A 12500-nucleotide genomic window follows, 5' to 3' on the forward strand; every position below is an offset into this window, starting at 1 on the left:
ATGTCATTGTGTTGTTCTGAACAGCTGTGACAGTCCAACTCATGTCATTGTGTTGTTCTGAACCGCTGTGACAGTCCAACTCATGTCATTGTGTTGTTCTGAACCATGCTGTGACAGTCCAACTCATGTCATTGTGTTGTTCTGAACAGCTGTGACAGTCCAACTCATGTCATTGTGTTGTTCTCTGACAGTCCAACTCATGTCATTGTGTTGTTCTGAACAGTGACAGTCCAACTCATGTCATTGTGTTGTTCTGAACCGCTGTGACAGTCCAACTCATGTCATTGTGTTGTTCTGAACAGCTGTGACAGTCCAACTCATGTCATTGTGTTGTTCTGAACAGCTGTGACAGTCCAACTCATGTCATTGTGTTGTTCTGAACAGCTGTGACAGTCCAACTCATGTCATTGTGTTGTTCTGAACAGCTGTGACAGTCCAACTCATGTCATTGTGTTGTTCTGAACAGCTGTGACAGTCCAACTCATGTCATTGTGTTGTTCTGAACCGCTGTGACAGTCCAACTCATGTCATTGTGTTGTTCTGAACAGCTGTGACAGTCCAACTCATGTCGTTGTGTTGTTCAGAACCGCTGTGACAGTCCAACTCATGAATGACATTCTGGTGGTTGTGTGAAAAACGTTCTCAGATCTTCACACACGTCTCATTCATAAAGGCTGGGCTGTGAGGCATCAAGGTATTTCAATAACGCACATGACAGAGAGATGAGTCTTTTCTGCTGAGGCCAAGTGTGATATACTGTAGTGTTCAGCTTCAAGGCAATATTGATAGAAAGAGAGAGAGACTTTACCAACTTTTGATTGGTAACTTATTTAAGGTGAGGTGGTACTTGATATTCTTCAGAGCAGTGTGCAGCTTGCTTCAGGCCGGATGCGTGATCATTGTTCATGATTAGTTGCACTCTCTCCATCTCTCACACCGGTATGTCTGTAGTCAAGGTTACCGGGGGCTTTGAACCATTGAGCCTCTGTTTTGCCAACCTACAATTCCACCACACACCTCCGACTTGTGATGTTCTGAAATTTAAGACAACTACGTTTTTCCTTTCCAGTGTCATTTCTCGACAACAAAGTGACCCATTTATGTGAACCGCATTATGTAGGACATTATGGTAATTCTAATGTGTCAGCTTTCCTTTGAAGTCACACACATGTCCCCTGCAGCTTGGTAATTTCTGGTTAACCTTCAACCTGTAACCTCGAGCTCCAAACACAAATACCTTTCTGTCACACCTGAGCAGACTGTGTCCAACTCACCTGTTCCTGCTTTAACCTGTACCTACTCTAACCTATATCTAACCTGTATCTATTCTACTCTAATCTGTCTCTAACCTGTATCTACTCTAACCTGTATCTATTCTAACCTGTATCTACTCTAATCTGTCTCTAACCTGTATCTACTCTAACCTGTATCTACTCTAATCTGTACCTACACTAACCTGTATCTACTCTAATCTGTCTCTAACCTGTACCTACTCTAACCTGTATCTACTCTAATCTGTCTCTAACCTGTACCTATTCTAACCTGTATCTACTCCAATCTGTATCTAACCTGTATCTACTCTAACCTGTATCTACTCTAATCTGTATCTAACCTGTATCTACTCTAACCTGTCTCTAATCTGTCTCTAACCTGTACTCTAACTCTAACCTGTCTCTAACCTGTAGCTACTCTAATCTGTCTCTAACTTGTACCTTCTTGATTCTAACCTGTATCCAATCTATATAACCTGTATCTACTCTAACTGACCTATCTAATGTCTTAAAATAATGTTCTAACTGTCTGTTTGTCTTTGTTTATTTAACCTGTTCTTCTAACATAATATGGCTACTCTAATCTGTCTCTAACTTGTACCTTCTTGAAATGGTGACCTTCATGTTTTAACAAATCTTTTAACAAATAGGGCTATATTCTGTATACCACCCCTACCCTGTCACAACACAATTGATTTGCTCGAAAGCATTAAGAAGGAAATAAATTCCACAAATTAACTTTTAACAAGGCACACAAGTTCATTGAAATGAATTGCAGGTGACTACCTTATGAAGCTGGTTGAGAGAATGCCAAGAGTGTGCAAAGCTGTCATCAAGGCAAAGGGTGGCTACTTTGAAGGATCTAAAATATTAAATATATTTTTATTAATTTAACACTTTTTTGGTTAATACATGATTCCATATGTGTTATTGGATAGTTTTGATGTCTTCACTATTATTCTACAGTGTAGAAAATAGTTTAAAAAAATAAAGAAAAACCTTTGAATGAGTAGGTGTGTCCAAAATTTGACTGGTACTGTACATGGATAAGTGAATTACCTCATACCCCAGCACACAGTGGTGTCAAGTACTTAAGAAGAATACTTTAAAGTACTACTTATGTTTTTTTGGGGAGGGGGTATCTGTACTTTACTATTTATATTTGACAACTTTTACTTTTTCTTCACTACATTCTTAAAGAAAATAATGTATATTTTACTTCATAAATTTTCCCTGACACCCAAAAGTAGTCGTTGCATTCTGAATGCTTACCAGTACAGGAAAATGGTCCAATTCACACACTTATCAAGAGAACGTCCCTGGTCATCCCTACTGCCTCTGATCTTACAGAATCACTAAACATAAATGCTTTGTTTGTAAATGATGTCTGAGTTTTGGAACGTGCCCCTAGCTGTCAAATAATGATATAAATTGTGCTGTCTGGTTTGCTTAGTATAAAGGAATTTGATGCCTATCATTTACCTTTACTCCAGTAGGACGATTGAGTACTTTTTCCACCTGAAGTACATTTAAAACCAGATACTTTTAGATTTAGACTCAAAAGTTGACCTTTATTTAACTAGGCAAGTCAGTTAAGAACTAATTCGTATCTTCAATGACAGCCTAGGAACAGTGGGTTAACTGCCTTGTTCAGGGACAGAACAACAGATGTTTATCTTGTCAGCTCTGGGATTCGATCTCTCTCCAACGCGCTAACCGCTAGGCTACCTGCTGTAGTATTTTAGTGGGTTACTTTCATTTTTACTTCAGTCGTTTTCTTTTAAGGTATCTTTACTTTTACTCAAGTATGACCATAGAATACTTTTTCAACCTCTGGCTGGCAGCACATCATCTCAGTACTGGTGCCCTGTGTATATAGCCAAGTTATCATTACTCATTGTGGATTTAATCCTCGTGTTACTATGTTTTCTTCTCTGCATTGTTGGGAAGGCCTGTAAGCTTTTCACTGTTAGCCTTCACCTGTTGTTTACGAAGCATGTGACAAATACTATTTGATTTGATTGATTTGATTTACTCTCGCCCAGGCATCTGTCCTGTCCCATGTGTATCCACTCCAGTGCCATTCAGATAGAACAAACTCGGAGGGGTGGACCCTAGAGGCCTGTTTCCCGGACTCAGATGAAGCCTATCGTCCCAGACTAAAAAGCACGCTCAATGGATCATCTTCATTAACATTGGCTTTATGGCCAGAGATAGGCTTAATCTGTGTCCAGGAAACTGGCCCTGAAGGTCGTTAGTTAGTGAGAGTGATGTTACCCGGGAGGAGTGAGGAGTCACCTTCAGTCAGTGGAGACAGTTGGTCAGTCAGTTGGTGACCTCACCGGATGGGGACAGTGTTATCTGTATAGGAGCTGTCCTGTGATCTGATGCCCTTGACTGCGTCCACTCTGGGGGATAAGGGTGGGACTGGGGCATTTTAAAAGTCACTGTGATGCTGCTGCCTTTACTGAACATGTTGTGAAGACAGATGTTTGGTCTCTCTCCAGACTGGGGGGTATAACTGAACATCGGATTAGTCTCTATCACTTCCTCATCTCTCTCCCTCTCACTCTATCTCTCTCTCTCTCTCTCTCCCTCTCTCTCTCTCCTAATTTTATTCTCTCTCTCTCTCTCTCTCCTCACTTTCACTCCCCCTCTCTCCCCACTTTCTCTTTCTCTCTACCTCCCTCTCTCTCTCCCCCCACTTTCTTCGTCTCTGTCCCTTTCTCTCCCCACTTCCTCCCTCCCTCCCCTCCCTCCCTCCCTCCCTCCCTCCCTCCCTCCCTCCCTCCCTCCCTCCCTCCCTCCCTCCCTCCCCCTCCCTCCCTCCCTCCCTCCCTCCCTCCTGCAGTGTGAGGGCAGTTGGAGTGGAAGCTAATTTGATCCAATCAATACCCTCCGTCTGTGTCTCTTCCTGTGTCAATCAGGGTGCCCTTGTCTACTAGCTCTGAGAGGATCTGTTTAGTTACAATCACTGGCCGACTGGAAATCTATTTCACTTCACAAAATGCCACTTCTCTTCTATCACTTTTCACTTTGAAAAGGCTATCTGATTGAATTAGAATTAGATTGATCCGTGTTTGAAATCTAGATGTCAATATATTGTGTTTTGTAACAGTTTAATTGTGTAAAATACATTGAATGTCCAATAAAGGAGGTTGAGGCTTTTCATGGCTTTGTTTAGAGGTACTATACTGTATATGCAAGGGAACGCGTACACACATACACACAAATGCAGACACACACACACACCCAGAGACCCCCCCCACTCACACACACATTAAGCACAGTACCAGCTCAGTATTGTATCAGAGCTTTGAGAATCCTCCCCCTACCCCTTACTCCTCCCCCTAACAGAACAGCCAATGAGCTTGATTATTATTCATGAACCACAGTAGGTGTGGTGATGTGCAGCAAGCCTGACAGAGAGAGGGGTGTGTCTCTACAAGCCCAGCGTGTGTATGAATGTGTGCTCATAGTGACAGAGAGAGAGAGAGAGAGAGAGAGCGAGAGAGAGAGAGAGAGAGGAGAGAGAGAGGGAGACGAGGGGGAATGAGAGAGAGTGTGTGAAAGAGAGAGAAATAAAGAGGAGAAAGAGGAGAGAGAGGAGCTGATTGCTTCTTCTATTGACAAAAGCAACACACACACAACACACAACACACACACTCTGAGAGGACTCCCAACACAACACACAACACATATACTCTGAGAGGACTCCCAACACAAGACACTTTGCTGGATCCTGGAGCTTGGAGCTTAGTATTGGTGTATCGGAGTGTGTGTGTACTGTGGTACCGCTGTGTGTGTGAGGGTGAGAGAAGAGTGTCTTTCTAAGGACACCCTGATGAAAAACGGAGCCGGGTTTTCAGGCAGAGCCCCCTGTGTGATCCTCCGCATATCTATCCTGGGGGACCCACCGCGCACCGCCGCAGCCTGTCATCTCCACGACAACTAGAATGGGCTGCAATTTGTGCTCTTTACAGAAACGGGAGGAACACTACAAGCTGCTGTATGAGATTTCACAGGTAAGAGAGACTTGACACTTTGCTAGATGTGAAATGTTTTTCACACTGGAAGATAGGAAGGGTTCCTATCTTTGCGATTTGGTGGCAACGTGTGAGGGTGGTTTCAGAAAGAGAAAGAGAGAGGAAGAGAAGGAGAATGAGGATACTTTTAGATTAGAAGGCAAGCAAAGGAGAGAGAAAATTAGACAATTTCTTCTAAGCAGGGAGACAGTTAGTCAGGCAGGCAGAATATGCAGTATTCTCTTCAAAGAGAAAATGGAGAGAGAAGAGAGAAGGGAGAGAGAGAAGAGAGAAGGGAGAGAGAGAAGAGAGAAGGGAGAGAGAAGAGAGAAGGGAGAGAGGAGAGAAGGGAGAGAGAGAAGAGAGAAGGGAGAGAGAGAAGGGAGAGAGAGGAGAGAAGGGAGAGAGAGAAGGGAGAGAGAGAAGAGAGAAGGGAGAGAGAGAAGGGAGAGAGAAGAGAGAGAGAAGAGAGAAGGGAGAGAGAGAAGAGAGAATGGAGAGAGAGAAGAGAGAAGGGAGAGAGAGAAGAGAGAAGGGAGAGAGAGAAGAGATAAGGGAGAGAGAGAAGAGACAGAAGGGAGAGAGAGAAGAGAGAAGGGAGAGAGAGAAGAGAGAAGGGAGAGAGAGAAGAGACACAGAAGGGACAGTTAGTTATTTCTCCTCAGCAGAAGATGTAAGGAACAAGTTCAGTAATTGTCCTCTGCTGGCTTCAGAGGGGTTCATGATGCTCTCACTGCTACTCATCTTTCCCTGCATGCTGTTTCCATGGGAGGATGGGAAACTGAGTACATCAAAGCACAACATATGAAACATCGCTGCCTGTTTGTGGCAGTGTGATTTTTGTGTTGTTTGTGGCAGTGTGGTTTCTCTTTCATTTATAAAACCTTTATAATCAAACAGAGTCTCTTTTAGGCAACACTAATGAGTGTCAGAGCATTAAGAGTTGAGCCCTCTTCCTTTTCACAACAACCCAACATGTCTAACGGCTTGTATTATTTTTACATCTGGTTTATTGTTTTAATGGGAAATTAGCAATTTAGTGAATGCATGATTCATTTCTTTGATGGTGCTTGAATGGAATGTCAAGAGTTTGGAACTACTGCTACGGTTCTATCGTCATTTGTTTACAAAATGGAGTTATTGACCCAGTCTTGTTCTGTTCAATGTTCTCTACCTATACAGTACATTAAATACCCCAACGCATGCTGTTAAGTTCAAAAGAATTCAATATAAAAAATAACTGACTTCATTCAAACCAATGAAAGTTGGGACTGTAGAGTCAATTCTGTAAGAATTGTTATAACCTTACAGAACTGTATAGTTCCAAGCTCTCGATGGGTTGATAAAATAGGAACGGAAGGAACCAACTGGGTGTGGATGTTATTGTTGAGTAGCAGGTGTCCAGTGTTTTTGTCCTCTAAGTTTGATACAGTCTGCCACAACTATATGCCTGAGGAAGCATTTGACTCCACCCTCCTTGTTCAGTTTTCATGTCTGCTTGTGTCAGCAGAGGCCCAGAACAGCACATGAGACAAAACCACTAATTGATAGAAAGAGTAACCTTGGGTTACCAGGTGTCCAAACCTATTCTTTCCCAGGGCCGGACTACCCCAGTGTTATTCTACACATTTTGTCATGAGGCTAAGAGAAAATGTTGCAGTTTTAAAGCTACTTTTCTGCAATTCTACACTTTTTTCCCCATGAGGCAGAGATTTAAAAAAGAAAACAAAAGAATTATAGCTCATCTCATGCTTTTGTTCACATTCTGCCATGAGGCTGAGAGAAAATGTTGCAGTTTTAAATCTAATTTCCTTCTATTCTACACACTTTGCGATGAGGCTGAAATAAAATGTTGTAGTTTTAAATCTAATTTCCTGCTATTCTACACACTTTGCGATGAGGCTGAGAGAAAATGTTGTAGTTTTAAAATGCAGGTAGCAGATAATGGACCTTATCAGATATTTATGTAGTTGTTGCTGTACTGTACAGTCATGGACAAAAGTTTTGAGAATGACACAAATATTAATTTTCAAAAAGTCTGCTGCCTCAGTTTGTATGATGGCAATTTGCACATACTCCAGAATGTTATGAAGAGTGATCAGATGAATTGCAATTAATTGCAAAGTCCCTCTTTGCCATGCAAATTAACTCAATCCCTCAAAAACATTTCCACTGCATTTCAGCCCTGCCACAAAAGTTCCAGCTGACATCATGTCAGTGATTATCTCATTAACACAGGGGTGAGTGTTGACGAGGACAAGGCTGGAGAATTTCCAGCCTTGTCAGCCCAATTTTTCAGACCTTAATCTCATTGAGGATTTGTGGTCAATCCTCAAGAGGCGGGTGGACAAACAAAAACCCACAAACTCCGAGCATTGATTATGCAAGAATGGGCTGCCATCAGTCAGGATGTGGCCCAGAAGTTAATTGACAGCATGCCAGGACGGATTGCAGAGGTCTTGAAAAAGAAGGGTCAACACTGCAAATATTGACTCTTTGCATCAAATTAATGTAATTGTCAATAAAAGCCTTTGACACTTCTGAAATGCTTGTAGTTATACTTCAGTATTCCTATAATAACATCTGACAAAAATATCTAGACACTGAAGCAGCAAACTTTGCGAAAATTAATATTTGTGTCATTCTCAAACCTTTTAGCCATGACTGTTTATCAACTAATATACATGGGTTCTAACTTCAACAATTCTTTGTAAGTTTACATTTGTACAATATATGCTCCCTGCATATAAAAAACATGAAGACTGACGAAAAGCCGCGAACACAAGATGGCAATTTCTATAACTCGTACGGCTGTAGGCTACTGTACATGGTGGAGGAACATGGCTGTAGGCTACTGTATATGATGGAGGAACATGGCTGTAGGCTACTGTACATGGTGGAGGAACATGGCTGTAGGCTACTGTACATGGTGGAGGAACATGGCTGTAGGCTACTGTACATGGTGGAGGAACATGGCTGTAGGCCACTGTACATGATGGAGGAACATGGCTGTAGGCTACTGTACATGGTGGAGGAACATGGCTGTAAGCTACTGTACATGGTGGAGGAACATGGCTGTAGGCTACTGTACATGGTGGAGGAACATGGCTGTAGGCTACTGTACATGGTGGAGGAACATGGCTGTAGGCCACTGTACATGATGGAGGAACATGGCTGTAGGCTACTGTACATGATGGAGGAACATGGCTGTAGGCTACTGTACATGGTGGAGGAACATGGCTGTAGGCTACTGTACATGGTGGAGGAACATGGCTGTAGGCTACTGTACATGGTGGAGGAACATGGCTGTAGGCTACTGTACATGGTGGAGGAACATGGCTGTAGGCTACTGTACATGGTGGAGGAACATGGCTGTAGGCTACTGTACATGGTGGAGGAACATGGCTGTAGGCCACTGTACATGATGGAGGAACATGGCTGTAGGCTACTGTACATGATGGAGGAACATGGCTGTAGGCCACTGTACATGATGGAGGAACATGGCTGTAGGCTACTGTACATGGTGGAGGAACATGGCTGTAGGCTACTGTACATGGTGGAGGAACATGGCTGTAGGCTACTGTACATGGTGGAGGAACATGGCTGTAGGCCACTGTACATGGTGGAGGAACATGGCTGTAGGCTACTGTACATGATGGAGGAACATGGCTGTAGGCTACTGTACATGGTGGAGGAACATGGCTGTAGGCTACTGTACATGATGGAGGAACATGGCTGTAGGCCACTGTACATGGTGGAGGAACATGGCTGTAGGCTACTGTACATGGTGGAGGAACATGGCTGTAGGCTACTGTACATGATGGAGGAACATGGCTGTAGGCTACTGTACATGATGGAGGAACATGGCTGTAGGCTACTGTACATGATGGAGGAACATGGCTGTAGGCTACTGTACATGGTGGAGGAACATGGCTGTAGGCTACTGTACATGGTGGAGGAACATGGCTGTAGGCTACTGTACATGGTGGAGGAACATGGCTGTAGGCCACTGTACATGGAGGAACATGGCTCTAGGCTACTGTACATGATGGAGGAACATGGCTGTAGGCTACTGTACATGGTGGAGGAACATGGCTGTAGGCTACTGTACATGGTGGAGGAACATGGCTGTAGGCTACTGTACATGGTGGAGGAACATGGCTGTAGGCTACTGTACATGATGGAGGAACATGGCTGTGGGCCACTGTACACGATGAGCTGGTGCGCACCAAGTTACACTCTTCTGGCTGTGAGGATTTTTCGACAATATTCACAACATATTGACACAATTCCAATCTTTATGGAAGGAAAATCTCATTTCATAAATTACATGTGGAAAAAACGTATTTGAGTGAACATTAGCAAGCCAGCCAGCAGCAGATGAAAAAGAAAGTGGATTCTCTCCTCCCTCTCTCCCCAGGTTTTCAGCTTGGTTTAGGATATTTACTAGCCCATACCAACGACAAACTTAGCTATGTCATGGACATACACTAAGTATACAAACCATTATGAACACCTGCTCTTTCCATGACATAGACTGACCAGGTGAATTTAGGTGAAAGCTATGATCCCTTATTGATGTCACTTGTTAAATCCACTTCAATCAGTGTAGATGAAGGGGAGGAGACGGGTTAAAGAAGGATGTTTCAGCCTTGAGACATGGACTGTCTGCTGCTCCTGGTGTTGTCTCTTCCCTACACCTCTCTCTCTCTCTCTCTCTCTCTCTCTCTCTCTCTCTGTCTCTGTCTCTGTCTCTCTCTCTCTCTCTCTCTCTCTGTCTCTGTCTCTCTCTCTCTCTCTCTCTCTCTCTCTCTTTCAGGGCACAAGGTGAAACCCAGAAGCAGACACGGGAGGCAGATGTTTTGGGTCTTGATATTTATTAAACAATCCAAAAGGGGTAGGCAAGAGAATGGTTGTGGACAGGCAAAATGTCAAAACCAGTTTAGAGTCCAGGAGGTACAGAGTGGCAGGCAGGCTCGAGGTCAGGGCAGGCAGAAAAGTCAGGCAGGTGGGTACGGAAACAGGCAAGGGTCAAAAACTGCATGAGTATGGGAAAACCGCTGGTTGATTTGAAAAGCATACAAGACGAACTGGCACAGGAAACATACACCAGGGATAATTAGCGACACCTGGAGGGGGTGGAGACAATCTCAAGACAATCTCAAGACAGGTGAAACAGATTAAGGTGTGACACTTTCTATTTCAATAACGTTTCAATTCAATTACATTTCAATTTCAATTACATTTCAATTCAATTACATTTCAATTTTAAAAAATGACTTTATTGGCATGTGAAACACATGTTAACATTGCCAAAGGAAGTGAAATAAACAATCAAATGTAACAGTAATGTCTCTCTCTTTTTCTCTGTCTCTTTCTTGCTCTCTTTCGCTGTCACTCTCTTTCTCTCTCCCTAACTCTCACACTGTATCGCTCTCTCTTTCTCTCTCTGTCTCACTCTTGCTCTCTTTCTGTCTGTCTCTCTTTCTCTCTGTTGCTCTCTTTCTATTTCTCTCTGTCGTTCTCTCTCTCTCTGTTGTTCTCTCTCTCTCTTTCTCTCTGTTGCTCTCTTTCTATTTCTCTCTCTCTCTGTCGTTCTCTCTCTCTCTGTCGTTCTCTCTCTCTCTATCTCTGGCTGTCTATCTATCTGTCTCTCTCTCTATTTCTCTCTCTCACTCTCTCTCTCTCTGTCGTTCTCTCTCTCTCTCTCTCTTCACCTTAAACCACTCGAGTGTTGCTTTAGCAGTATGCTTAGGGTCATTGTCCTGCTGGAAGGTGAACCTCCATCCCAATCTCAAATCTCTGGAAGACAAACAGGTGTCCCTCAGGAATTTCCCTGTATTTAGCACCATCCATCATTCCTTCAATTCTGACCAGTTTCCCTGCCGATGAAAACATGGTGTTCTCGGGGTTATGAGAGGTGTTGGATTTGTGCCAGACATAGCGTTTTTCTTGATGGTCAAAAGCTACATTTTAGTCTCATCTGACCAGAGTGCCTTCTTCCATATATATATCCCATTTAGCAGACGCTTTTGTCCAAAGCGACTTACAAGTCGGCTGGGGCCACTACTTTTACATATGGGTGGCCCCAGCAGGAATCGAACCCACGACGCTTGGCGTTGCAAGCGCCATGCTCTACCGACTGAGCCACACATATGTTTGGGGAGTCTCCCACATGCCTTTTGGCAAACACCAAACGTGTTTGCTTATTTTTTTCTTTAAGCAATGGCTTTTTTCTGGCCACTTTTCCACAAAGCCCAGATATGTGGAGTGTACGGCTTAAAGTGGTCCTATGGACAGATACTCCAATCTCCGCTGTAGAGTTTTGCAGCTCCTCCAGGGTTATCTTTGGTCCCTTTGTTGCCTCTGATTAATGCCCTCCTTGCCTGGTCCGTGAGTTTTGGTGGGCGGCCCTCTATTGGCAGGTTTGTTGTGGTGCCATATTTTTTCCATTTTTAAATAATGGATTTAATGGTGCTCCGTGGGATATTCAAAGTTCTATTTAAAAAAAAAATAATAATTTTTGTAACCCAACCCTGATCGGTACTTCTCCACAACTTTGTCCCTGACCTGTTTGGAGAGCTCCTTGACCTTCATAGTGCCGCTTGCTTGGTAGTGCCGCTTGCTTGGTAGTGCCGCTTGCTTGGTGGTGCCGCTTGCTTGGTGGAGCCCCTTGCTTAGTGTTGCAGACTCTGGGGCCTTTCAGAACAGGTGTCTATATACTGAGATCATGTGACAGATCATGTGACACAGATTGCACACAGGTGGACTATATTCAACTAATTATGTGACTTCTGAAGTTAATTGGTTGCACCAGATCTTATTTGGAGGCATCATATCAAAGGGGGTGAATATGTATACATGCACCACTTTTCTGTTTTTTATTTCTTCTAATTTTTTTAAACAAATTTTTTTTTTCATTTCACTTCACCAATTTGGACTATTTTGGGTCTGTCCCTTACATGAAATCCAAATAAAAATAATTTTAAATTACTGGTTGTAATGCAACAAAATAGGAAAAATGCAAAGGGGATGAATCATTTTGCAAGGCACTGTAGTCAAAGCTTTCCTTAAGTTTGGGTCAGTCACAGCGTTCAGGCATTCTTCCACTGTGTGCTCTCTGTTTAGGGCCAAATAACATTCTAGTTTGCTCAGTTTTTTTGTTAATTATTTTCAATGTGTCAATTAATTATTATTTTGTTTT

At 43.1% G+C, this 12500-nt stretch overlaps 1 protein-coding gene across 1 annotated transcript in view; it reads left to right on the forward strand.

The window, feature by feature from the left end:
- Positions 1 to 4787: 4787 nt before the first annotated feature.
- Positions 4788 to 12500, forward strand: part of LOC135529146 (PDZ domain-containing RING finger protein 4-like) — an 83133-nt gene continuing 75420 nt past the window's right edge. The window contains exon 1 of the mRNA XM_064958022.1: positions 4788 to 5296. Within this exon, the coding sequence (XP_064814094.1) occupies positions 5228 to 5296 (69 nt within the window). The 5' untranslated portion in view covers positions 4788 to 5227. The remainder of the gene's footprint in view (positions 5297 to 12500) is intronic.

The sequence above is a fragment of the Oncorhynchus masou genome, unplaced genomic scaffold (genome assembly GCF_036934945.1).
Source record: "Oncorhynchus masou masou isolate Uvic2021 unplaced genomic scaffold, UVic_Omas_1.1 unplaced_scaffold_1105, whole genome shotgun sequence".
In the NCBI taxonomy this organism is placed as follows: domain Eukaryota; kingdom Metazoa; phylum Chordata; class Actinopteri; order Salmoniformes; family Salmonidae; genus Oncorhynchus; species Oncorhynchus masou.